General features: G+C 47.5%; 3 protein-coding genes across 5 annotated transcripts; all 3 read left to right on the top strand.

Annotated features, from left to right (window-relative positions):
• The first annotated feature begins 6105 nt into the window (after positions 1 to 6105).
• Positions 6106 to 20396, top strand: LOC6554220 (G-protein coupled receptor 176). 2 transcript variants are annotated; one of them, XM_001981201.3, is made up of 5 exons: positions 6106 to 6525; positions 16629 to 17439; positions 17977 to 18188; positions 18254 to 18749; positions 18816 to 20396. In XM_001981201.3, exons 2-5 carry the CDS (start codon positions 16968 to 16970, stop codon positions 19970 to 19972), a joined length of 2337 nt encoding a protein of 778 aa, XP_001981237.1. In that variant the 5' UTR covers positions 6106 to 6525; positions 16629 to 16967; the 3' UTR covers positions 19973 to 20396. The 2 variants fall into 2 exon arrangements, with proteins under 2 accessions (XP_001981237.1, XP_015009176.1); XM_015153690.2 differs by having other exon boundaries at positions 18254 to 18743.
• Positions 20397 to 20675: 279 nt separating this feature from the next.
• Positions 20676 to 22280, top strand: LOC6554221 (triosephosphate isomerase). 2 transcript variants are annotated; one of them, XM_001981202.3, is made up of 3 exons: positions 20676 to 20985; positions 21171 to 21755; positions 21817 to 22280. In XM_001981202.3, exons 1-3 carry the CDS (start codon positions 20731 to 20733, stop codon positions 22021 to 22023), a joined length of 1047 nt encoding a protein of 348 aa, XP_001981238.1. In that variant the 5' UTR covers positions 20676 to 20730; the 3' UTR covers positions 22024 to 22280. The 2 variants fall into 2 exon arrangements, with proteins under 2 accessions (XP_001981238.1, XP_015009177.1); XM_015153691.2 differs by having other exon boundaries at positions 20961 to 21013.
• Positions 22281 to 22336: 56 nt separating this feature from the next.
• Positions 22337 to 25915, top strand: LOC6554222. Its single transcript, XM_001981203.3, has 3 exons — positions 22337 to 23408; positions 23470 to 24741; positions 24794 to 25915. Exons 1-3 carry the CDS (start codon positions 22975 to 22977, stop codon positions 25815 to 25817), a joined length of 2730 nt encoding a protein of 909 aa, XP_001981239.1. The 5' UTR covers positions 22337 to 22974; the 3' UTR covers positions 25818 to 25915.
• Positions 25916 to 25957: the final 42 nt, after the last annotated feature.

Raw genomic sequence — 25957 nt, forward strand, 5'->3', positions numbered from 1 at the left:
TCCATTTTTAGCCGAGAAATGAAGAAAAAACCATTTGGAAATATCGATTATTTTGTCCAAAACCGTTTTTCCTCATTTTCCGCCCAAAACATTCAGTTTTTTGGTCACTACACTCGAAATAATGCTCCAAAAATGGAATGCCATATCTCGTTTAACTCCTAATTAACTTTCCAATCGATTGGTGTTCAAATTTGGAGACGTTAAATTTTTGCCATTTTTCGCAAAATTTGATGATGTAACCCCTTATCAAAAATGCAAAAAATGCCAAAAAAATAATTTTTCGAAATTTGAAATCACGGGGCAGGGGCCGTTAGTATGGGTAATTAGCTGCACAAAACAGTTATTGTTTTTGCTATATGTCCATTTTTAGCCGAGAAATGAAGAAAAAACCATTTGGAAATATCGATTATTTTGTCCAAAACCGTTTTTCCTCATTTTCCGCCCAAAACATTCAGTTTTTTGGTCACTACACTCGAAATAATGCTCCAAAAATGGAATGCCATATCTCGTTTAACTCCTAATTAACTTTCCAATCGATTGGTGTTCAAATTTGGAGACGTTAAATTTTTGCCATTTTTCGCAAAATTTGATGATGTAACCCCTTATCAAAAATGCAAAAAATGCCAAAAAAATAATTTTTCGAAATTTGAAATCACGGGACAGGGGCCGTTAGTATGGGTAATTAGCTGCACAAAACAGTTATTGTTTTTGCTATATGTCCATTTTTAGCCAAGAAATGAAGAAAAAACCATTTGTAAATATCGATTATTTTGTCCAAAACCGTTTTTCCTCATTTTCCGCCCAAAACATTCAGTTTTTTGGTCACTACACTCGAAATAATGCTCCAAAAATGGAATGCCATATCTCGTTTAACTCCTAATTAACTTTCCAATCGATTGGTGTTCAAATTTGGACACTTTAAATTTTTGCCATTTTTCGCAAAATTTGATGATGTAACCCTTTATCAAAAATGCAAAAAATGCCAAAAAAATAATTTTTCGAAATTTGAAATCACGGGACAGGGGCCGTTAGTATGGGTAATTAGCTGCACAAAACTGTTATTGTTTTTGCTATATGTCCATTTTTAGCCAAGAAATGAAGAAAAAACCATTTGTAAATATCGATTATTTTGTCCAAAACCGTTTTTCCTCATTTTCCGCCCAAAACATTTAGTTTTTTGGTCACTACACTCGAAATAATGCTCCAAAAATGGAATGCCATATCTCGTTTAACTCCTAATTAACTTTCCAATCGATTGGTGTTCAAATTTGGAGACGTTAAATTTTTGCCATTTTTCGCAAAATTTGATGATGTAACCCCTTATCAAAAATGCAAAAAATGCCAAAAAAATAATTTTTCGAAATTTGAAATCACGGGACAGGGGCCGTTAGTATGGGTAATTAGCTGCACAAAACAGTTATTGTTTTTGCTATATGTCCATTTTTAGCCAAGAAATGAAGAAAAAACCATTTGTAAATATCGATTATTTTGTCCAAAACCGTTTTTCCTCATTTTCCGCCCAAAACATTCAGTTTTTTGGTCACTACACTCGAAATAATGCTCCAAAAATGGAATGCCATATCTCGTTTAACTCCTAATTAACTTTCCAATCGATTGGTGTTCAAATTTGGAGACGTTAAATTTTTGCCATTTTTCGCAAAATTTGATGATGTAACCCCTTATCAAAAATGCAAAAAATGCCAAAAAAATAATTTTTCGAAATTTGAAATCACGGGACAGGGGCCGTTAGTATGGGTAATTAGCTGCACAAAACTGTTATTGTTTTTGCTATATGTCCATTTTTAGCCAAGAAATGAAGAAAAAACCATTTGTAAATATCGATTATTTTGTCCAAAACCGTTTTTCCTCATTTTCCGCCCAAAACATTCAGTTTTTTGGTCACTACACTCGAAATAATGCTCCAAAAATGGAATGCCATATCTCGTTTAACTCCTAATTAACTTTCCAATCGATTGGTGTTCAAATTTGGACACTTTAAATTTTTGCCATTTTTCGCAAAATTTGATGATGTAACCCCTTATCAAAAATGCAAAAAATGCCAAAAAAATAATTTTTCGAAATTTGAAATCACGGGACAGGGGCCGTTAGTATGGGTAATTAGCTGCACAAAACTGTTATTGTTTTTGCTATATGTCCATTTTTAGCCAAGAAATGAAGAAAAAACCATTTGTAAATATCGATTATTTTGTCCAAAACCGTTTTTCCTCATTTTCCGCCCAAAACATTCAGTTTTTTGGTCACTACACTCGAAATAATGCTCCAAAAATGGAATGCCATATCTCGTTGAACTCCTAATTAACTTTCCAATCGATTGGTGTTCAAATTTGGACACTTTAAATTTTTGCCATTTTTCGCAAAATTTGATGATGTAACCCCTTATCAAAAATGCAAAAAATGCCGAAAATATAATTTTTCGAAATTTGAAATCACGGGACAGGGGCCGTTAGTATAGGTAATTAGCTGCACAAAACAGTTATTGTTTTTGCTATATGTCCATTTTTAGCCAAGAAATGAAGAAAAAACCATTTGGAAATATCGATTATTTTGTCCAAAACCGTTTTTCCTCATTTTCCGCCCAAAACATTCAGTTTTTTGGTCACAACACTCGAAATAATGCTCCAAAAATGGAATGCCATATCTCTTTTAACTCCTAATTAACTTTCCAATCGATTGGTGTTCAAATTTGGACACTTTAAATTTTTGCCATTTTTTGCAAAATTTGATGATGTAACCCCTTATCAAAAATGCAAAAAATGCCGAAAATATAATTTTTCGAAATTTGAAATCACGGGACAGGGGCCGTTAGTATAGGTAATTAGCTGCACAAAACAGTTATTGTTTTTGCTATATGTCCATTTTTAGCCAAGAAATGAAGAAAAAACCATTTGTAAATATCGATTATTTTGTCCAAAACCGTTTTTCCTCATTTTCCGCCCAAAACATTCAGTTTTTTGGTCACTACACTCGAAATAATGCTCCAAAAATGGAATGCCATATCTCGTTTAACTCCTAATTAACTTTCCAATCGATTGGTGTTCAAATTTGGAGACCCTAAATTTTTGCCATTTTTCGCAAAATTTGATGATGTAACCCCTTATCAAAAATGCAAAAAATGCCGAAAAAATAATTTTTCGAAATTTAAAATCACGGGACGGGCCGTTAGTATAGGTAATTAGCTGCACAAAACAGTTATTGTTTTTGCTATATGTCCATTTTTAGCCAAGAAATGAAGAATAAACCATTTGGAAATATCGATTATTTTGTCCAAAACCGTTTTTCCTCATTTTCCGCCCAAAACATTCAGTTTTTTGGTCACAACACTCGAAATAATGCTCCAAAAATGGAATGCCATATCTCTTTTAACTCCTAATTAACTTTCCAATCGATTGGTGTTCAAATTTGGACACTTTAAATTTTTGCCATTTTTTGCAAAATTTGATGATGTAACCCCTTATCAAAAATGCAAAAAATGCCGAAAATATAATTTTTCGAAATTTGAAATCACGGGACAGGGGCCGTTAGTATAGGTAATTAGCTGCACAAAACAGTTATTGTTTTTGCTATATGTCCATTTTTAGCCAAGAAATGAAGAAAAAACCATTTGGAAATATCGATTATTTTGTCCAAAACCGTTTTTCCTCATTTTCCGCCCAAAACATTCAGTTTTTTGGTCACTACACTCGAAATAATGCTCCAAAAATGGAATGCCATATCTCGTTTAACTCCTAATTAACTTTCCAATCGATTGGTGTTCAAATTTGGACACTTTAAATTTTTGCCATTTTTCGCAAAATTTGATGATGTAACCCCTTATCAAAAATGCAAAAAATGCCAAAAAAATAATTTTTCGAAATTTGAAATCACGGGACAGGGGCCGTTAGTATGGGTAATTAGCTGCACAAAACTGTTATTGTTTTTGCTATATGTTCATTTTTAGCCGAGAAATGAAGAAAAAACCATTTGGAAATATCGATTATTTTGTCCAAAACCGTTTTTCCTCATTTTCCGCCCAAAACATTCAGTTTTTTGGTCACAACACTCGAAATAATGCTCCAAAAATGGAATGCCATATCTCGTTTAACTCCTAATTAACTTTCCAATCGATTGGTGTTCAAATTTGGAGACTTTAAATTTTTGCCATTTTTCGCAAAATTTGATGATGTAACCCCTTATCAAAAATGCAAAAAATGCCGAAAAAATAATTTTTCGAAATTTGAAATCACGGGACAGGGGCCGTTAGTATAGGTAATTAGCTGCACAAAACAGTTATTGTTTTTGCTATATGTCCATTTTTAGCCAAGAAATGAAGAAAAAACCATTTGGAAATATCGATTATTTTGTCCAAAACAGTTTTTCCTCATTTTCCGCCCAAAACATTCAGTTTTTTGGTCACAACACTCGAAATAATGCTCCAAAAATGGAATGCCATATCTCTTTTAACTCCTAATTAACTTTCCAATCGATTGGTGTTCAAATTTGGAGACTTTAAATTTTTGCCATTTTTTGCAAAATTTGATGATGTAACCCCTTATCAAAAATGCAAAAAATGCCGAAAAAATAATTTTTCGAAATTTGATATCACGGGACAGGGGCCGTTAGTATAGGTAATTAGCTGCACAAAACAGTTATTGTTTTTGCTATATGTCCATTTTTAGCCGAGAAATGAAGAAAAAACCATTTGGAAATATCGATTATTTTGTCCAAAACCGTTTTTCCTCATTTTCCGCCCAAAACATTCAGTTTTTTGCTCAATAAATAAACACAAACAAATTATTGCAAGTGTGAAAAGAAAATACGAAATGTCAAGAAGTTCCAAGTAAAAGATCAAACAATTCTTTTAAGCATTAAAACATTACTTTATAGCTGGCAGCTGAGACACGAACCCTTCAAAATTTTACCGTAAGCTTACAAACGGCTGTGGTAAAGCTTTCTGTAGCTATCTCTGTCACTCGCGCTTCCCTTTCTCTCGCACGTTTTAAAAAATTTCTATAAATTCAAAAACAATTAAAGTGCGGCCATAAATTGTGCGAGCTAACTACGTTCCGAATCGATTGCACTGAAATCTTCCTGGAAAACCCAAAATGGACGTGCAAATTGCCAGCACGTGGACCCATAGATATGGTTCTAAAACTTACAAGTCCGAACAGAAAGTGGTGCTCAGTTCATTAAGTATACGCCGGATGGGCTGCAGCAAGCATCGCGATTTTGTTTGCACATCTAAAGCAGTGACTATTCGCCAGACAGAAGGCAAACATCTTCGCAGGCCAGTCACGTGCTCCAAATGTCAATAAAACGATATTCGAAGTGGATGGTATGGCCCGATATGATGGTATGGGGGCATTAATAATACCCGATACTCGAGCAATACGATCGCACTCCGCTTGGCACAGTAGCAGCCACAACATCGGGCAATTAATATGCGGCAAACAATTTTGATGAACTGCTAACAAGTCGATGGATCGATGGGGTTTTATGGGCGGCTTCTGGTTCTATACAGGGATGGCAGCCCATAAAGCAACACAATGGCACAAATTGATTTTGGCCAAACGATTATTTCGGGGGTTGCGTGCTCTTGGGCACATCCGCCTCGAAAAGCCACCAAATAGCAGTACTACCCACTCCGAAGCCAAGGATCAACCAGCTGGGCCATCAATATCAATGAGCGTATGCCGATTGATTGAGAGACCCGTCGATTCTTTATTAGCTCGTCCAAGAAAATACATATTGCCCATCGCGGTTTACGTCTCACTTATGTTTGAGTGCCATTGAAAGTGCAAAGAACACTCACAAACGGCGGCCAGAAATAGCGAGCGGAATCTCGGCGACAGCCACAAATCATAGCTATAAAGAAAAGAGCCAGCATATTTCGTTTACGATTATATCCGGACGGAGGCGGAGGCCAAGCCGTAGAACTGCAACTCTCCACGCTTTCCCAAGCACTCAACAGGCGTCCGTGCTCCGTAGTTCGGGGGCCCGTCCACTTTTCCCGAAGTTCCCGAAGTCCCCTTAGATGGAACGCGATTCGGAAATCCCGAGCCCGAATCCCAGCCGCTTGGGCTTGCTATCCGTGCGATTCATTCGCGCATTTTGCCGTCGAGCGTTGGCCAGCGCGGTGGATATTTCGCATATCCGCAGTGGAGAATCGCATCGCATATCGCAGCGGTATCGAGTTTTGAAATTCAGTTTCGACTGCCATAAAAAGTAAATAATAAAATTAATAAACAAATCCGGTGTGCGTGCCAGTGTCTGTGTGTGTCCGTCTCAATGAAATGCCAAACTAAATAAGCTTGGAAAAGTTTTCCATCCAGTTTTTATGGCAACCCAGCGAGGCCCGAAAAAGTGTCAATTGAATTAGCGTCTCGGGCTTTAAGAAAATAATAAAGATCCGAAGAGAGAGGTGATTGGATCGCGGATTTATAAATTTGCAAAGGTGTTTCTCTAAGCTAAATTACCACCTGTGGCTCCTCCTTCGAACTTTAGGGCCACTTCCCACTTCAATTCCAGGTAACTACACTAATTACCACCAAAGTTTTCTTGAATGTATATTTAGTGCTAATGCAAACAAACGAAAAACAGCATATGTTAGAAAGCCCCCAAAAAATCGATAAAATTCAGACACACAGCATTATGTTTATGCTAACCGCAAAAGGCAACTAAATATTTGCTTTTGGCCAAGAGCGGGGAAAGTTTTCACCTGTTGCACGTATCGCATGTCCTGCTGATTGGCTAATTGATAACATCCAGTTCCGGTCATCACCCATCAGCCATATATCAATCCATCCGCATATCCACCCATATATCCATCCGTATATCCATCTGTATATCCACCCACCCTTGACCCTGTCAGCGGGCAGCCCATTAAATCATCCCGAGCAAACAAATTAGCGGAACGAGTGCATCAATAAACAAGGTTCACCTGTTGCCCGCGTACTGCCCGAGTAGAAAAGAAAAGACATCTGCAGCTTGCATTAGCGATACATCTTGTATCTTTCGGATTGCAGCCGCCGACTAATGGCGGATTTTTTGGAATTGCACTCGATGGGCTGGGCAGGGAAATAAAGCGAACTAAGGCGAAGTGAACCGAGCAGGGCGAGTGAACATCAAAAGCGCTCTATCGCAATGGGTTTCGGTTCGGTTTGGAGGGGATGGCATATACGTGCACGCAGGTGGAGGGGGTAGGGTGTATCTATCTATCTATCAGATGCACACGGCGCTTGTAACCGCAATTCGCATGCCACCGCCCACCGCCCACCGTCCACCGCCCGTCCTTCGAGCTCCTCAAGTCGCCAGTGCTCTTGATTGCGCCTTTGTGTATAAATTAATTAAATTAAAAGTTTCCGGTTAAGCCTCCAAACGCCGACAAACGCGGCGCTCGGACGCATTGCATTCGAAAGTGCAGAAATGTCATTTCGACTTCGAGGAGCAGTCGATGATAATCGCACCCTTTCGATTCTGCTGATAAAAGTACAGACATTTCATGCTAATATTTCAAGCGTGAATGTGCAGCTTTTGTGTCAACAAGTTGCTGGGGTTTCCCCCACTTCAGCACTCGCAATGTGATTGCAACGGCCCCTTATCACAACCTTAAGCCGATCCAATGAACTCACTGCCTATTTGGATACTGCAAAGTTACAAAAGGATTTAACTGTCGCAACAAGATAAATAAAGCAAATTATGCTGTTGAGGAAGGGTTATAGCCCCATGTGGAAAATAGTGATCACATGCCAATCAATATAAATGTATGATGATGAGATAATTATGGAACACCAGCATTTGTGCACAGCAGGCTGTGAAATGGGCTTTGTTTTTATCAATGTATATGGATTTCCCCCTTAAATATAGAGTTGTGATAATGATTTTCCTAATGTTTCGTTAGTTCAGCAAAATAATTTGTCTTAGTCACAGGCTTCCGAACTAAAGTTGTATGCGATCTCCAAAGATGGGATAAATTATCATTTATCTTCCTGGGTAACTGCGTGGGTATTGCAGGCACGTTTCTGAGGCCCAAGGCTCCCTGTAGCTCCCTGTCGCTGCGTCACTTGGCCGGCAATCCTTTTCCCGGGAAACCCCTTCGTCCCGCTGGGAAACGTGTGCAGCGGGTCGAGAAAGTCGGCTTGAAACGAACCGAACCGAACCCAGAGATGGATTCATTAGGCTGCTCCCGGCACCGCCTGGCACCCCATCTGCTGGCTGCTCCAGCCCAATTGCTTCTATAAATATTCGGGCAGACACATCGACAACCTCCGACTCAACTTCGCTAACCCAACGTCAGCACTTGCCAAAATCCAAGAGCGCGACGCGGCGATTTCCAAACTGGTCGCTGTTTTGTGGCAAAGTCAACAATCTGATTTCGATTCGATTATACGAATTTAAAGTAAGTCACGCAGCGATTTTCAGCGCGGGGGTACATAACATAAGTGGGCTGCGGTTGGGAATTAGCATCCAATTAGAAGATAATCGCTCGCTAACTGGCGAGTAAACTTTTCGCGAAGGGATGGCCAGAAAGTGTCGCAGACTTACGTTGTTTCGGCCACAACCCAACCCCGTAATAGCCACCCCCTAATTGCGCCCACTGGAGTGCCCTTGAGGCCTGCAGTTAATGTGCAGTCGACCTTCACGCCAACTAAAGACCAATTGTCAATATTTTGACAGCCGCCCCATCAGGAGGCGGAGTGGAAGTGGAAGTGGACGTGGACGTGGGTTCGATGATGAATATGTTGGCGACATATTGCAAATCCCAGTGGATGGGTTCGACCCACGTGTCGGGGCGCTGGGCGGTGGGAGGTGGGTGGTGGGCGTGGCATACCTAATGTTGACATCACTTGGCCATTTAATGACCGCCTTTATGGGGGCTTTTACAACCTGATGATAAAGCGCCAGCGCGATGTGAACTCAACTGAACTGGAGAAAAGCGCGGCGCCCTTGAGTGGACTCCAATTGATGGCCAATTCAGCGCGGCTTTTCCAGCCGTGCTCGCTGCAGAGAGAAAATGTCTCAAAAGGTTAATTTCCCGCTTTTAAGTGATAAGGAAATCAGCTTGTAATGCTTCTCCTGCGTATTTTTTCTCTGTGGAAAGATTTATATGTATCGTGCTTTTTCCGTGCGAGCATTTATATTGGATACCCCATCACTAAACCCTACCACCCAGCAATCGCCAGCGCATTGTCCGCGTATTATCCCCGGTCATAAGGTCTCGTATCGCCTCAATTACATTTATCCCGCCCTGAATTGGTGGCGCATACGAGCAACAGTTGTGGCACCAGGAACGTGGAACGAGGAACGGCGATGCAGGATTACTCCCAGGGCGAACTAAACATATTCCAATTGCATTCAATTTGCATTGATCAGGGGGAGTCCTCTGTGCTCCCACAGATGTGGATGCAGATGCAGATTAGTTCACTCAACTGATGGCCCCGCGCGAGGCCATCACCAACGGGGCGGATCGGAGTGGATTGCCCCACCCACTGCCCAGCATTCGGAATGAGAAATTATTATATTTGAAATTTTACATAGCACCAAAATAGCACAGAGCATCGGGCATGATTCAGGGCCAGCACGTGATGGGAGCAGAGTGGGGGATTGGAGGAGGAGGTGGCACCCAGTGGACAGTGGAATGCACATTAATTGCGGCTCAGATTCGAGTTCAGTCGGCCGGTCATTCCTGGCATTTGTCTGCCTGCATAATTAACAAGTCGAGGCGCTGGCTTTGCATTAATTATGCTCGAATTAAATCGGCGTAACAGTAGTCATCTGGGCAAGCATTGCAAGTGATAATTCCCCCTTTTGGCACCCTGGCACCAAAGGCCCCTGGATACCGCCCTGTTGACTTTGCCCATTAGACTCCCCGCCAGAAAGTCTGCCTCTAATTGGTGACTCACTGCCATCGATTTGATGAGACTGGCCGTAACCAGTACAGAATTTATTTTCATATTTATTTGTTTTTGAGCACACATTTAGATAAATTGGAGGAGCTGGAAACGCTTTAAATTATTCAGCCATCGCCAATGTTTGTGACCAGTTCTCCTTTGAGAATCGCTTAAAGTCTGTGGGCAGAACCAGTCCATTCTACATGCCATTATGGCTCTTGATCACATTCGCATCCGGTCGAATCAGCCGGGTGGGATGTCGATGGCGATGGGATGGCTTACCTGAGCAGTTGCACGTCGGCACGCGACAATCCTGTCCAGCGACGTCACGGTGCGCCCGAAATGGGTGAAAACAAATCGGAACGCAATAAATTTTTATAACTGCGCATCCCTAAACGACAATGGACGGCGATACTCGTTGTTAATGGCGATTTGGGTTTGGTTCGATAGACGGAGAATGTGAGATCGTTTGAGAATGCAAATGCCAGTGGCATTAAAAGTATTTAATGGTCGGAGGGAATGTGGGTGGGTGTTCCTCCACGCAGGCTGCATAATATACGTGCAACATTGTTTGGCGGAGCAGGGAATGCGAATCACATCCGCCGGAAATGGGCAACTTCGGTCGCAGGCGACTAAGCCAACGTGGAGTTGCTGGCGGCAAGTTATTAAGTTTCAACTAAGTGCGCCACTTGTTGGCCAAGTTCCACTTGCGGGCGGCGGGAAAGTGGCTAATGGGCTCCGCTGGTCACGTCCTAATGAACAGCTCCACACATCATTAGCGGCGGCCTACGGCTCCTCCGGCGACTCCGGTTACAATTGGGCTCGACGCCCGGGTTGGGGGTCCCAGCTTTTCGGGCAGTGTAATTAAATTTAACTGCCGGCCTTGATGGAGACAAACTTTCCAGCAAGCTGACAGGCTGGCTGAAAGAGGAACTGCGTTCCAGCAGATCCTTCCAGCCTTGCCAAGGATAATGCGCCATTAACACCCACGAATGCCCTTCTGACTGGCTTGACTCCTCTTTTTCCGCCGTTCTATTCCTCCCTGACATTCCTCCCTGACATTCATCCTGCCAGAGCTCCTTTCCAATGGCATTCGGAATGCAGAGCTGACAGGACATAAGCTCCACAATGCTGCGACCCGTACACTCCCCGAAAGATTTCAAAGTCTAAAGATTTGGAAGCTGGCAAAAAATAAGTCTGATTCCGTAGTATTGTAGTAAAGTATGTGTGTAACTAATAAGATATCCCTATACAATGTCAACGAGTAATTGGACTTGTGTTACTTCACGCCCTCCGCTTTACTTAACCCGAAAGGATGTGGCATTTCGGTTAAGTAGGTCACTTTTGACATCCCACATTCCTTTGTGTTGTTTCGCTAAGGCTGCGGAGGACCGCATTCCGGAATGGTTGTTTCCAAGTGTAGACATAACTGCTGCGCAAATCCTACGCTTGGGGTTACGGTTGCCAGCCCAGGGGTCAGGGGCCAGGGGTCAGAGGTCGGGCAGAAATGGACAACTGGCTGGGACCAGTCAGCCGGCAATTGTAACGAGCTGCGTGTCATTGCGCCAAAATCAACAGAAATGCAAACGACGAAACGATGTGTGCTGTCGCCTGTCGACAGGGATGTGTGAGAGGAGGAGGATTCCGTCTACTCCTGCTGCAGGGAAGGGGAAAACTGGGCGGCCCATGGAGCCCGAGTCCGAGTCCTGTTGACAATCAAATGCCAAGCCGTGGGATGCGCTGGAGTGGCCAGGACGTGGTGTAGAACAAGCAAACATCAATAGAATCTTTATTGGCTTCATAAATATTTGCGCTCCAACTCTGGTGGGCCTCTGGTTAGCAGCCGCCCCCTAAACTGGCACCCCTTTAAAGGCGCCAGGAGTGGGGTTACTTATGCAAAGCCGGGGATTCACGGCCTGGCATTTGTCCTTGGCAGCGGACGTCTTAAGCCGCTTTAAACTTGCTCCTGGAGTGGGCCAATCTGATGGATGCGGCGCTGAATCTTCGTGACTCTTCATGCGTAAGCCGAATTCAATCACAGGACTCTTAATGGGCCGGCGAGGACGACGAGGCCGGCAAAAGGGCTGGGGAGTCCTTGGGGCTTGGTTGGCTTTTCGGGGGCAGCCAGTTGGCAGAGCTCCTTTATGGTTTCCACTGAAATAGAAAATGAAATTAAGACGGCAGCTGTCGTTTGGGCGGAGGGGCTGCAACTGGGAATACGAGTCGTATGAAATATTACGCATACGCAGCGTTGTGCCTGGTGAAATACCGCGGCGTGGTCAGGAGCTCAGTGTCTTCAGCTTGATTGATTTGACTGTCCGGCCAGCCGAAAAAAAGAAAAGAAAATACATACGCGTACATAAAACCCCCAGAGGCCGTGTGTCCCACATACGAATGCCCAATAATTGGGAGACAGCCTGGGACCCGAGTGTCCGTACAGCCAAAAGCGCCACGAAAACAAGGCACGCAGATAACAAAGTCATAACATTTAATTACGTACAATTTACTCACATGTTTACACCGCCCGAAAAAAGTGCCGATAAGCGCCCGAATCGCTGATCGCGCAGTTGTGGCTGCTTCGTTAGCGATTGCTCGGGATTTCGGGACAAAAGGTGGTGTCACCACCACTATTATTGCGATTCCGATTATCACGGGCAATGCGGTAGCCGCCGGACCTTACTCCTGTCCCTGCGCCACACAGCTCCTCGCTCGATTGTCAACTGCCGAATTGGGAATTGGGAATTGGGAATCGGGAGGCACCCCTCCCACCGCCCACTATTTCGCACAGTGGACGCGGCTGTAAATGTTTTATGGCATAAAAATGGGTTATGAATAAGCTCAGCCAAGGTCACTTGAGTTATAGAACTGTGTGAGGGGACTTCAAGAGGATACAGTACACGAATTTGCTCCTAAAAGGCTTTGGCACCTTTGACCCTTTCCGGTACTCGGACTGCCTCCTCCCGATCCACAGTGACCCGCCCTGACGGGTGATTATTCACGGAGCGACTTCTGCTGGCCCGGCGTATTCATATGCCAGACAAGACCCGCTCACTATGTAGTTATCTATCAACATGCCAGCGCCCTGACATGGGAAACTCGTCACTTGTTCCCCGGAGACAGTGAGGAGTATTATTGTGCAACTATTGGCTGGTGAGAAGTGCCACGGAATCCGGTGAAAGATATTGCCCTGTATCCCACATCAGAAGTAGGATAGCCGTACTCATTTGCAGTGGACGGGCGACTGCACGTGATCCCAACGTGCAAGCACTTGAGTAGTGCAATCGGGAATCCAGACCGGAATCGAGCACCAATCCCATTCGATATTGACAGTGATGACTGGCCGATAAGCCACCTGTGACGTGTGAAGATTTGAGCTATTTATGGCTCCGGCTCCGCTCGCAGCCACTGGAGATATCCAATATGCGAGTATATATTTAGCACTACGCATTCAATTGGAACCGGTTCGGGCCGGAATCCAGTTTATTGCATTTCCAGTCGATTGCCCTGATGAATGTATATCACTCCATTTAGAAGGATTCGCAATTACGACAAGAGCAATGCAAGTGCAATCAGCTCTGGCCAGCAAAGCGAACTTTTCGCCAATTAATTTGCCAGCTAACCGAGGCAGAAAAAATGCGTATCATAGTGGGTGGCAGTGGGTGGCAGTGGGGGCAGCACAACCAGATACAGGAAACTTCCAGCTGCAGCTACTCGTTTGCCGTAATTAAACGTGTGAAGCGCCGCAGGATGACCACGCACAAAAACGCAACGAAGACAAATGGCCCGGGAAAATATAGAAAACGAAGAAAATATGCGGCCAGCTTAAAGTTCAAGCAGCCGCAGGAGGATTCGGTTTAGCCCAGATACATTTGAATCTGAGCCAGCAGATGGAGTTCACAGCGATTGGCAAGCAACTTTTAGGGTGCGGGGTCCTTCATCCTTGGTCCTTGGTCCTGCCAGCCTTATCACCAGCGTCATTTTTCAGCGCCCCCTCGCAGATAGCGTCTTGTAATAGAAACGCACTTTATCTGCTGCCAACCAGCGCAAACAGTAATCGCACTGAGGGAAAATATGCAAGCCTGTGGTTAATTCGGAAACAGATCTTGCATATGTACTCAATATTCATATTAATGCGGCACCGAGCGTCATTTTGATGAGTTTTACATACAATTTAAATATATTAAATGCAGTGAGCAGAGGAGTTTCTCTCAGTGCACAAAGTGATAAGAGAAAAATCGCAAGTGCGAAGTGCGCACTGCAGATGCAGCGAGCTGGAAACACTTTCCTGGCCGTTATTCCGCTGCCAAGGCCAAAAATGTGGCCAATTCGATGGCGACATGGTAATAAACTTAATGCCAACTGATTTTGACAGCACTGCACCAACCATCCCATTCTGGGTGGGATTAGGCAGGCAAGGCCCTGGGGAGCAACCAAGCCACTTGCCGCCCTTTGGTGAGCCTGACAAATGCGCGAAAAGTTGGAACACTTGTTGGGGGCGGTGGCGTTCCTCGGGGCGTATGAGTTATGCTCTGCAGATCGCAACTGCCGTGAACCGGAGCACAGTGTACTTGTACTTGCATGTAGTGGATTCCGATTCCCAGTCACGTACGCCCACCAGCCAGGCACACCATCATTCCAGCTAACAGCCTACAGTTTGTCCTAGAGACCGATTCAAATTATGAACGCGTTAGAGCTTTGAGAAATGGCTTGACATGCAAGGGGTGTCATAATGAATTCGTCAAATGTGTTCAAACAAATCATAGATGCACTGGAAATAATTATTGATTGTAAGGCCAGTGATGTGCTATGATTTAAAGAGGTGACCTGTTGATATGGAAGGGCAGATCTCAGAGTGCCGTAAGTACTTTACGAGTATTACTTTCCCATATCTCACATTAAAGTCTTAAACTACCCCTCGGATTTCTCGCTGTGCACTGATTGAGCTGCGAGGTGTCAGGTGCACTGACCCAAGGAACGTCTTTCGCATTGGCCTCACGCAGCCCACGGCCAAGATCGCTAATTGCGCTTGCCAAATTAATTAAATCGGGCAATCGTAGTGCCATTTGTTGATTGAGTTTTTAGCCGAAACGGCAGTGGAATGGGAATGTAGTTGGCGGTGGAGGTGGAGGTGGAAATGCAAATGTGACTGCCACCATGCGATTGAATTAATTAGGCAAAAGGCAATTAAGCGGATCGACCTGCTCCGAGTGTCGCCCGGCGACTCAGCACGCGAACGGGGTCCGTCGGGAGTACTACCCCATGACCTCTGACCCCGACCCCGACCCCGACCCTTGGCAGCATAAATTCCATAGCCAATAAGTTGGGCAATAAGTGGGTGTCTCCCACAAGAGCTGGCTAAATAACGGCGTTAATTCGACAAGCCCTTTCCCCGGGCTCTAAGTGCTCCGCGTTGATGAAGTACAATAACCACCTCCATCCACCCTCCACCATCCACTTTCACTTTCCACTTTTCCACTTTTCACTTGATGAATCGCCAGGTGGCGGGGTGGAGCGGAGTAGGTGGGCCAATTAAATGGAAAACGTTTTCATGTCCCGCGAATCGTTGTCGTGCCTTTTGATGGATGCACTCTCGCCGCCCAAACACTCGATTGAGCAGTCAGCCCTCCAGCCCTCCAGTCCTCCAGTTACCCGATCCATCCTGACCCATCCAATACTCCGGCTTTTGCTCCTGAGTGACGGCTTCCGGCTGGTAACCGCGCGCATTAGGCCAACCGTTCACACGCTTTTTGATATCGCGGCACGACTTCCGGCGGGAAAAATCCCGGAAAATCTGCCATCCCTTCACTCGCCACTCGAGGAAATCCTCCCGGAGATAGGGAAAGTGCAGCTAGAGAAACCACTGAGCACTTTATGCTATTACTTACTCTCTCCAGAGATAAATGATAAATGATATAGTAATTCAAGCGGAGCTGATAATAAAATGTATACAAATTTAAGAAATATTTCAGGAGCAAATCATATTTTAGATAAATGAGTCAATTTTAAATAAAAATAACTGTGACTGTCTTCAGTAACTAAGCGATAATTGTTGATAATCTGTTTTAAGAGTCATCTTCTATCTTTTAATATAAAAAAAACAAACGAATAATAATTCAAATACTATTGTGAATAAGCGCAGCTTATGTGAATCCTTACCCTAAACCTCCACCGAAATCTTTAAGTTCATATATTTCTCCCTGTGTAGGATGCTCTTATTTATGGGACGTCTGTTTCTGTGTTGTTCTCGCTGTTCCGTCCTTTTTATACACTTTTATTATGTTCTGTGGCACCCGGTTCGATTGTCTGGCAATTGATTTTGTTGCCGGTCGGAGTTGTTTGCTTTTCGAGCTTTGTATTTGCCGCACGCGAATCAGATAGGGTGGCATTGTGCACTCGCAGAGTTGTGGGTATAGACACCCCATAAACCAGGCCAGAACCACCATCATCACAAAAGCCATCGAAGTTTCAGCACATTTCACTGTGATCCTTGAGCTGCTGACTTCCAGGAAGTCCTGTAACTGATGGCCCCTTTTAAATAGTGGACTAGAGTACAGAGTACTATCTGATTATCTAGGGTATAGGTTAGTTGTTGTTTGGCTCGCCGCACATGTTATCGATATGGACATGTATTTTTGGCAAATATTTATCAATTTATTACACTAAAAAATTGCTACAATTAAGTTGCTGCGTGTGTGTAACAAACGTGCCGAACGATGATTAAGTTTTCCCTATTTTTTCCAGCTAAATAGGGTACGTCGACGGCAGAAAAACAAATACATCAACGGAAAGGAAAATAAAGTGGGAAAGCAAAAGCGAATCGGAAAAGCGGGAAAGCGGGAAAGGAGCAACCGCAGCGCGGCGGGCATGGCGTATACGCAATGCGCAGCATGTGCTATTACTATCGCTGCTACTGCCACGGCCAACTCAAGTCAATTAGGGAGTTCACACGCCAGCGGGCACTGTAATTGAAGCCCACACCTGTTCCGCCCTCCATTAGCTCGGCACCAGCCTTAAATACTCGATCGGGAAGGGGCACCCAGTGGCGCCCGTGGAATATCCAACCAGCCACCCAACACCACCATGTCCGGCTATCGCTACTACTCGATCACGGACTTCTCGTTCGAGGGACCTCTGCTCCCGCTGCACGCGGCCACCACGAGCAAGGATGCCAGGGACTCGGACAGCCCCAGCTCCGAGCTGAACATACCCTACACCGTCTTCGAGGTGCTGGTAGCCATCGTCAGCATCATCGGCAACGTGCTGGTGATCATCGTTTTCCGCCGGGAGCGAAAGCTGCGTCGCCGCACCAACTACTACATTGTATCCCTGGCCTTGGCCGATCTGCTGGTGGGCGCCTTGGGCATTCCCTTCGCCATCCTGGCCTCCATGGGGCTGCCCAGAAACCTCCACGCCTGCCTCTTCACCGTCTCCCTGCTTGTGGTGCTGTGTACCATCTCCATCTTCTGCCTGGTGGCCGTCTCCGTGGATCGATACTGGGCCATCCTGTATCCGATGGCCTACTCCAGGAATGTCCGCACCCGCACGGCGATATGTAAGTATAGATGGTGAGATGGACTCACCTCCTTCTCGGGACTTTGTCAAGCAATTTCGACTTTGTGGTGGCCATTGTTTAGCATTGTGCCTTTGTTGCCGTGATGCTAATGACTCCGGATGGCTAATACACAGCACATTGTTTCCCATCGACCATGTTTGAGTTGCGGCTTGAGTGAAACAAAGCCGCCTCATCTGGACTGCACTTGAATGAATGCCAGGAGAACAGTGCACAGTAGCAATCATCCCTTACTAATAACCACATAAAGTTATAGTCCGCACCTTACGAGATTTCGATTCAAAGAATTTTCATATTCGAGATTTACAACGACAGTCCGGAACAGAAATAATCGCCTCTAGCTAAAAATATGCCACAAATAAATATATAGTTTCTAAGATCTAGTGTACTCACCCCAGGCAGTTTAGTTCGATGAAAGTTCGTATTATGCTCGGCGGAGGAGATGGCTGGAACTTCTGCTCCACTTCAAAGGCTTCGGTTCAGGGCACTCTGATGACCACTGTCCCTCTTCCGTTGCAGTCATCATCTCCATGTGCTGGGTGGCGGGGACGATAGTGGGCTTCCTGCCGCTTTTCGGCTGGCACGCCGATGTCAACCACAACCAGGAGTGCCTCTTCGTGGAGGTGATGGACTACAACTACCTCGTCTTCCTCTACTTCGCCACCATTATCACGCCGGCTCTGCTGATGCTGGCCTTCTACACGCACATCTACCGGGTCATCATCAAACAGGTGAGTGAGATAATCCTCTGAAGAGCTAGGAATATTAATTATCCCTTGGCAAATGAACTTCAAAGGTCCGTCAGATCGTTACGATGAACCCCGCCTCCGATCTCAGTCGTCGCTCCTCGGCGGCCGTGGTGCAGGTGACGACGCCCGGAAGAGCTGGCCACACGGGAACCATGCTGCGGGTCCTGGGCGCCGCCAGGAAGCGGGACGTCAAGGCCACCCAGAATCTGTCCATCATCGTGCTGTTCTTCATGATCTGCTGGATACCGCTCTACACGATCAACTGCATCAAGGCCTTCTGTCCCGACTGCTACGTGCATCCCAAGCTGACGCTCTTCTGCATCATTCTGTCGCATCTGAACTCGGCCGTGAATCCGGTCCTGTATGCCTATCACCTCAAGGACTTCCGGGCCGCGCTGAAGAACCTGCTCCTGAAGATGATGGGCGTGGACATCGATCAGCAGACAGAGGCCATCCATCGGTTCTCGGTGGCCAGTCAGCATCGCCTGCAGTCCATGGACTCCAATATGCGCTCCACGCAGCCGCGCATCTATGTGGGTGAGTGTGAGTGCGCGTTGTCTTCCTGGAACTGCCGCAAGATCCCTATAACTCCCGTCGATTTCCCTGCAGATTCACCCATTTGGTTGAGGCAGCAGCAGGAGGCACTGAAGAACTCCCAGCTCCTGCCCAAGTGCGGAGTGGTGTCGCCCTGCTTCAACAACATCAACCAAACGGTGGCCGCCGTGGCTTCGGTGACCACAGATCTCGAGCGAGAAATGTGGAATATAGTGGAGGCCTCCAGTGGCGCCGAGCTGGGTGAAACCAGCTACGAGTTCCCTTCCCCGGCTCCCGGTTCCCAGCGAAGCAGTGAACGGAACAGCAGTTCCACAGTCCCACCTGCTCCTGCTGCCCCGGCGAAGCCCTCCGTTCCGTCCGCCTCTTACGACAACCACAACTACAGTTTCAGCCAGGATGAGGACGAGGATGATGATGATGATCTGCAGTTTGAGGACGTATTTGTGCCGGCCAGCTCTGCTCCAAATCCCTCTCAGCCTGGCATAGATCCCGTGGAACTGCGCCGCTCCCTGGCTTTGGTCATGCGGGAGAAGTTGCGCTCGGATGACACCGACTCCAGGCCAATGGGCAACAATCAGGATCTTCCCATAGATGCACAGTCCAGGGAGAGGCCGCTCTCCACTCAAACATCGCCCACAAACGGCCCACTTCCGGCTCTTCTGAGGGCCAAACTGTTTGCTGGCAACTCCAATAGCGCTCACTGCCTGCCAGGATCCACGGCGAGTCCTGCACCCCAGGAGCAAGCCGGTGTCTTTGTGATCGACAGTGAGGCGTGTCCCGGCTCAAACGGGCACAAGCCTAAGTATCGAAAGGGCACGGCCTTCACCAGGAGTTCGCTCAAGAAGAGCCGATCCTGCAACTGTAGTTCGATTGCCAAGGGACGAGGTGGCCACGAGGAGCCCAGCGGCAATCTCTGCCGGGATCAGGAGTCCTCCGCGCAGCCACAACCCCAATCGCAGCCAGCCAGCCATCCCACAGAGAACTTCTTCAGTCCCCTGAGATCGGTGGGCAGCTTCATGCAGCATTCCAACCTGTTCCACTTCCTCCAGCCACACGCCGCCCGTCCCACCTCATCGACGGCCTCGTCTTCGGCCTCCACGCCCACTCCATCACCACCGCCCATGGGCCAGGGTCAGGGTCAGGAGGAAGCGGTTCCGGTGGGTCTGACCACCTCCACGCCATCCCTTCTGGCGACCAGTGCGGAGAGTTGACCTTCGCGGGGTCAGCTGGAAAGGCCACTGGAAGAGGATCACAAGGATGCGGCGGAAGGGGTGCAAGGGGTAAAAGGTGACCCCTGAGGAAATACTCGCAAGTCAAAGCTTTTACGTTAAGTACTTCCCAGCTCTCTTAGGCTCTCTTTCGGAAACGTTGTCAAATTCTATATCGGATCTAGATCAATTAGTTGGGTAGTGACATATAGAGATTAGGAGCTCTCTTTTGAGCGCATTTATTTTGAGTGTATGGTCATAATACCTTTCTAAGGGCTATTTGATTATGTACATACATACGTTTAATGTTGTTAGAGTATTTACTGTGTAACATATATGTCTGCTTATGTATACCTGAACGTCTGTGAAAACCAAGTTAAGCCGTGCGACATGAATTTCAAAGTTGAAGTTAAATAAAGCGAATAAACCAGAATGTACATCAATGGTGTGTTTTATTTTCTGGGGTCTTGTACAAGTCCTATGAAGTAGAACATAATGCGACATATGCCCAATGGTAGGGTATAGAAGGTGTACTTGGTGTAGCGAAGTTTGGCAAGCCTGTTACTTGAAGCTTTTTTGAAGCATTTGAAGCTTTCTTTAAGCGGCGCCCAAACTGTTGGACCCCACTTCCAAAAAGTTCCCCATCAGATGGTTGGGGTCCCTGCTGGAACTGCAAATAGCAACATTTTCAAAATGCCAGCAAGCCAGTTATAGAGTGTCAGAATCACTGTTTTACTACCTCTGACGAAAACACAATAGAAATGCCACCAGGAGTGCCCCTCAAGCTGAATAGGAACGGTATCCAGTGCATTTCATCAGCATCGCTTCTCCAGCGGCTCCCATATCAGCGGAACCACCATACCACCGCCACCATGGATCAGAACCGACCCACTGTGGGTGGTGTGACGGCGGAGGTTCTAAAAACCGTCGTTTCGCAAGCTCTGCTGGGCAAATTCACAGCTGTTTTCCCAAAGCTTTTCAAGTGCCAGTGGAAGACCTACGAAGGTCAAAAGAAGGTTAGTACATCAGCAGACGAACTTCGAGGTGGGTGTGTGCTCCGTGCCGGGAATAATCTCGAAGCTGGGAGAAAATCTGAGTGGAAAAGTCGACGGCGAGCCTCCAGTCAGCGAGTTCCCCACTTGAAATTATCAGTTCCCAGCACTCCAATAGTAATCCCCTTGTCTTGTCCACCGATCCGCAGTTCTACGCAAATTTCAGCACCGACTGCACCGACAGCAACAGCGACACCATGAGCCGAAAATTCTGCGTGGGAGGCAACTGGAAGATGAACGGCGACCAGAAGTCCATCGCCGAGATCGCCAAGACCCTCAGCTCGGCCTCCCTGGACCCCAACACGGAGGTGGTCATTGGCTGCCCGGCCATCTACCTCATGTACGCCCGCAACCTGCTGCCCTGCGAGCTGGGTCTGGCCGGCCAGAATGCCTACAAGGTGGCCAAGGGCGCCTTCACCGGCGAGATTTCGCCGGCGATGCTGAAGGACATCGGCGCCGACTGGGTGATCCTGGGCCACTCGGAGCGTCGCGCCGTCTTCGGCGAGTCGGACGCCCTGATCGCCGAGAAGGCCGAGCACGCCCTGGCCGAGGGCCTCAAGGTCATCGCCTGCATTGGTGAGACCCTGGAGGAGCGCGAGGCCGGCAAGACCAACGAGGTGGTGGCCCGCCAGATGTGCGCCTACGCCCAGAAGATCAAGGACTGGAAGAACGTGGTGGTGGCCTACGAGCCCGTCTGGGCCATTGGCACCGGCAAGACCGCCACACCCGATCAGGTGAGCTCGCCACCAGCGGCTAGTCCCTTCCAGAACTAATGCTGCCCCTTTCCCAATGCAGGCCCAAGAGGTCCACGCCTTCCTGCGCCAGTGGCTGAGCGACAACATCTCCAAGGAGGTCTCCGCCAGCCTGCGCATCCAGTACGGTGGATCCGTGACCGCCGCCAACGCCAAGGAGCTGGCCAAGAAGCCCGACATCGATGGCTTCCTGGTCGGAGGCGCCTCCCTGAAGCCCGAGTTCGTGGACATCATCAACGCCCGCCAGTAAGCACTCCGATCTCAAGCATCAGATCGCTATCGGCCAGCGAACTGCCCGCGGAGGAGGAACTGGGGGGCAGGACTCCAGACTCCGGCGCGCAAATGCATTACGCACACACCTCGTTGTTGTCACCACCAAGTGCAGTTCCAAATTCATAGTTACCCTGCAAGAATGCTACGCACATCCCTGTTGTTGAACGTATAGTAGTCCATTGTGTAAATCTTAAATTATTCAGGCAATAATTATGCGCTACTCATTTACTCATATACCAAACTCAAACGGGTGTCTTATTTTCTGCACGAATGTTTCAGCTATTTTTAGAGTTGGCCAACGTTGTGTGTACATATATGTGTCACCTCTGCGGACCTTAAACCGCACCAATTATTACTCAATATTTGATAGGAACGCGAAATGGCAAATCTTTAAATACGAGTCGGATACGAGTCCATGAGTTATCGAGGCAATCATAGTATTCACAGGTTCAGCAAGTGAATCCAGTGAGTCCAATCTGGCAGAAAAGCTCTCCACTTTAGTAATGCATCAGCAGATAGCTCAGTTTATACTTATGGTCGGAGTTCAGTTCTAATCTAAGATTGTTATGTTTGAAGATTGCGCACACATTTTGGCAATTATAGAACTAAACAGGGTAATCTCTACGCAGCTGATAAGTAAATTTGCTTATTAAGTTGCTAAATCGAATGAGTAGATACAAATTCGCACGAAACCATATCTTTCCGCTGGGAATTGTTGAACCCAAGTGACCTTTGCCACTGTACTGATTTGACAATCTATAGTTTGACCTTTCCTGCCATTTTATTCAGACATCTGTTCCTGCACACATCGATTTTATTCAAACTGGCCTTTTATATAAAAGCAAATTAAAGAAGTTTTTAGCCAAATCTTTAGAGAGTGAAGAAAATTGTCAACTGATTTTAGCCAAAGTTACCACACAGCACCGACATGACGCAGTACTATGTCTTTGACGTGATCCTTGTGAACTCCACTTTGCCAGTTCCCCGCAAGTCCGCCAGTTTCAGTGCGGGTGGCAGGCCCATCTACTCGGTTCGCTTGTTCGAGGACTTCGAGGAGCTGTCCATGGAGCGCATCTTCGTGGATCAGTTTCCCGCGGATGCATTGGGGGGCTTCACCACCAGTCCCTGTGAGCTGATAGGCGCCCTGACCTCCAAGGGCGTGGGCGTGACCCTCAAGGAGAACGACGAGCTTATTGGTGCGGGCAACGCCATGTTGGACTCTCCAGTCCTGCGACAGCTGACGGATCCCACCTTTTCGGTCACCCAGAATGTTGTGGTTAAGCTGACCAAAGGACCTAAGCAGGACAGAGTGGGTGAGGTGGAGCTTATCTTGAAGATCAGCTCCGCGCCGCCGGATATAAAGTAAGTAGTGGTCACCGCATCGGAAAAATCTATTATTCCTTTCGATCACAATCCTCCCTAGCCACGGCCTGATTCCCTTTGGCTGCTATGACGTGTGCAAGCCGGTGGATCAGTCGATCAACAAGAAGGACATCATCTTCACCCTGGGTCGATCCGGAAAGTGTGCCACGAACAGCTGCATCACGGACGAGCGCCTGATGTCGCACGCAGGAGCACCCTTCCAGTGCCCACACGCCGCAAGTCAGAATCAGGAGGGGCAGGACAACAAAGGAGGTGCCTCCTCCAGGTGTGGCTGTTTCCTGAAGGGCATGCAATTACCCCCGGATGTGAGCACGGAGAAGAAGAGGGAAAATTCTGCGCTCAAGAAGCTCATCGATGAACTGGGTCTGGATCGGATCAAGGTGCCCAGTCCGCCAGACTCGCACGAAAAGTCCCATCGCTGGCACTGCAAGAGCATGCCGCCTAGTTCCACCACGGACACCTCCTCCTGTGACATCAATGAGTTCAAAGCGGAAAAGCCTCCCAGAAAGCGGAAGGCCCTATCCTTGACTGCCTCCATGGAGCAGGGCGCTCGTCGACGGCTCATCGGCACTTGTCCCGTAAAGGAGCCCGTTCTGAAACAGGAGCCCTACAAGCCACCAAATCTCTGCCAGCTCTGCCGTTCCGACATCAGCTGGCTGCCCAAGATCTCTGCCTGTCCCTACTGCGGCTACAAAACCTTCGACGACATCCAGTCCAGCGAGCAGCCCTACGATCTTACGGCAACTGCCCAGCAATTGCTGCGGGACTGCCTGCGCAAGGAGCCCTGTGAACTGGACCAGTCAGCGGATGAGGAGGCCAAGGGCGACAGGATCAGAAGGGAACAGGACAAGGACGATCCTAATGTTCCGAAGCAATGTGGATGCCAAGGCGGCAAGCCCTGCACTCGATGTCGCATCCGGAAGCTCTGCGACAACTTTTTTAAGGAGAATGAGTGTAAGGCTGCGCCACTCCCACAGGCTTATCCGACAGCTGCAGCCAAATCCCAGCCGGAAAAGAAAGACGTGGGGCAAACCAAATCGGACACCTCGCTGCGTCGTTCTCAACTCGTCTCCATCTTCACGGAGATGCGGAACATGTACGGCAAGAAGAAGGGAGTCGACCAGGCGGATGCGGTGGCCGAGGAACTCAGGAAGGAGTGCGATGCAGCCTGCCGGAACAGCAAGTCGTCCAAGGCGCGCAGGCGGGCCAGGAGGGCGCTGCAAAAGACGCTGGCCGAGATTGACAGGGCCTATCCCAAGCCACCCAAAATGCAGGCCAAGAAGAAGCGCACCCACCACAAAAGGTCCCGATGGTGAGCTATAAAATCGAAATTGTGTTCCGCTGGATAAACCATTTCCTTGCAGCTACACCTTTCTTAAGCTGAAGAAGGAACCCAAAGATTCCCGCATCGGCCATGTGGACTGCATCTCGGGCAGCAAGCATACGGGCTACTGCAAGATTCCCTGCCACATGGGCTGGATGTGGACCAAAAGCGAGATGGCGCGCCACAAGTCGTGGCGACCAGGCGCCATCTCTCGACCCATCCGCCAGCTGATGTCCTACTTTCTGAAGGACTTTCCTGCGGATAACATCTGCCTGTCGCGTTACCACTACAGACACAGAAAGGGCCGCAAGGCCCAGGAGCTGGAGGAGCCACTGGTGCAGCATCCCACGCTGCACATATGTCGGAAGGGAGATGAGTACATCATCACCTTGCGTCCACTAAAGGATCCCAAGGCCCTGGCCTCCAGTGCCAACCCTTATGCGGATATGAAGCCCGTGGTCTTCCGCATCACTAAGGATCCCATGGCAGCAGGACTCCGCCAGATGAGAGTGAACCTTCAGGACAAGGGCTTTGCCCCATGCACCTGTCGTCGTCCGGTGGCCAGTTGCTTTTGCCGGAGCCACGTCGAGAAGAAGCGGATTCAGTACGAGGTGGAGAACGAGTGTCGCCAGCGGGGTTGGCCAAACAACTCGGACACCTTCGTGTACTCCCCCAACAGCGACGAGGACGACAGCGATCGGGAGTACGAGTTCGGGGTTACTCCTCCGGCCGGAGTCATAAAACCCGATCGGATGCGACGGCCGGACAGGGCGCACGTGGAGACCCAGTACGTGGACCACGACTGGGCCGCACCCACCATGTACCCGCATCCGGCCAACATGCTGGTGCAATACGGCGGTTGCGTGATGGGCGAGCGAAAGAACATGTTCCCATGGATCTACGGCAAGGGCGATGTCCACGCGGATCCCCCAAAGCCACGCTTGCGCAATCCGCCCAAGAAGAAACCACGCAAACAGCTTCCCTTCCGCAATGTCGGTGGCTACGACGATCCCCGGCGGTTCGAGCCAACCCCACTGAACAGGCCTTGGCACAGGTCTTACTGACCTGAAGGCGGATGCCTTGATTTAAGCCAACACAAGTACACGCAGCCTGTAAATCTTTGAATAAACGACGACTCTGGCAGGAATTGCCTGTAACTGAATTGGTTGTTTCCATGGGGCAGTAGTGGTGTAACCTGTGTAAA

Source organism: Drosophila erecta, unplaced genomic scaffold, assembly GCF_003286155.1.
Source record: "Drosophila erecta strain 14021-0224.00,06,07 unplaced genomic scaffold, DereRS2 tig00000000-arrow-pilon, whole genome shotgun sequence".
Lineage (NCBI taxonomy): Eukaryota > Metazoa > Arthropoda > Insecta > Diptera > Drosophilidae > Drosophila > Drosophila erecta.

Bases quoted from the DNA above. Each gene is read 5' to 3' on its own strand.
- LOC6554220 (XM_001981201.3), top strand. From the start codon at position 16,968: ATGTCCGGCTATCGCTACTACTCGATCACGGACTTCTCGTTCGAGGGA. The intron at 18,189-18,253 runs GTGAGTGAGATA...TGAACTTCAAAG, and splicing joins ACCGGGTCATCATCAAACAG to GTCCGTCAGATCGTTACGAT. The intron at 18,750-18,815 runs GTGAGTGCGCGT...ATTTCCCTGCAG, and splicing joins GCGCATCTATGTGGGTGAGT to ATTCACCCATTTGGTTGAGG.
- LOC6554221 (XM_001981202.3), top strand. From the start codon at position 20,731: ATGCCACCAGGAGTGCCCCTCAAGCTGAATAGGAACGGTATCCAGTGC. The intron at 20,986-21,170 runs GTTAGTACATCA...ACCGATCCGCAG, and splicing joins CCTACGAAGGTCAAAAGAAG to TTCTACGCAAATTTCAGCAC. The intron at 21,756-21,816 runs GTGAGCTCGCCA...TTCCCAATGCAG, and splicing joins AGACCGCCACACCCGATCAG to GCCCAAGAGGTCCACGCCTT.
- LOC6554222 (XM_001981203.3), top strand. From the start codon at position 22,975: ATGACGCAGTACTATGTCTTTGACGTGATCCTTGTGAACTCCACTTTG. The intron at 23,409-23,469 runs GTAAGTAGTGGT...AATCCTCCCTAG, and splicing joins TCCGCGCCGCCGGATATAAA to CCACGGCCTGATTCCCTTTG. The intron at 24,742-24,793 runs GTGAGCTATAAA...ATTTCCTTGCAG, and splicing joins CACCACAAAAGGTCCCGATG to CTACACCTTTCTTAAGCTGA.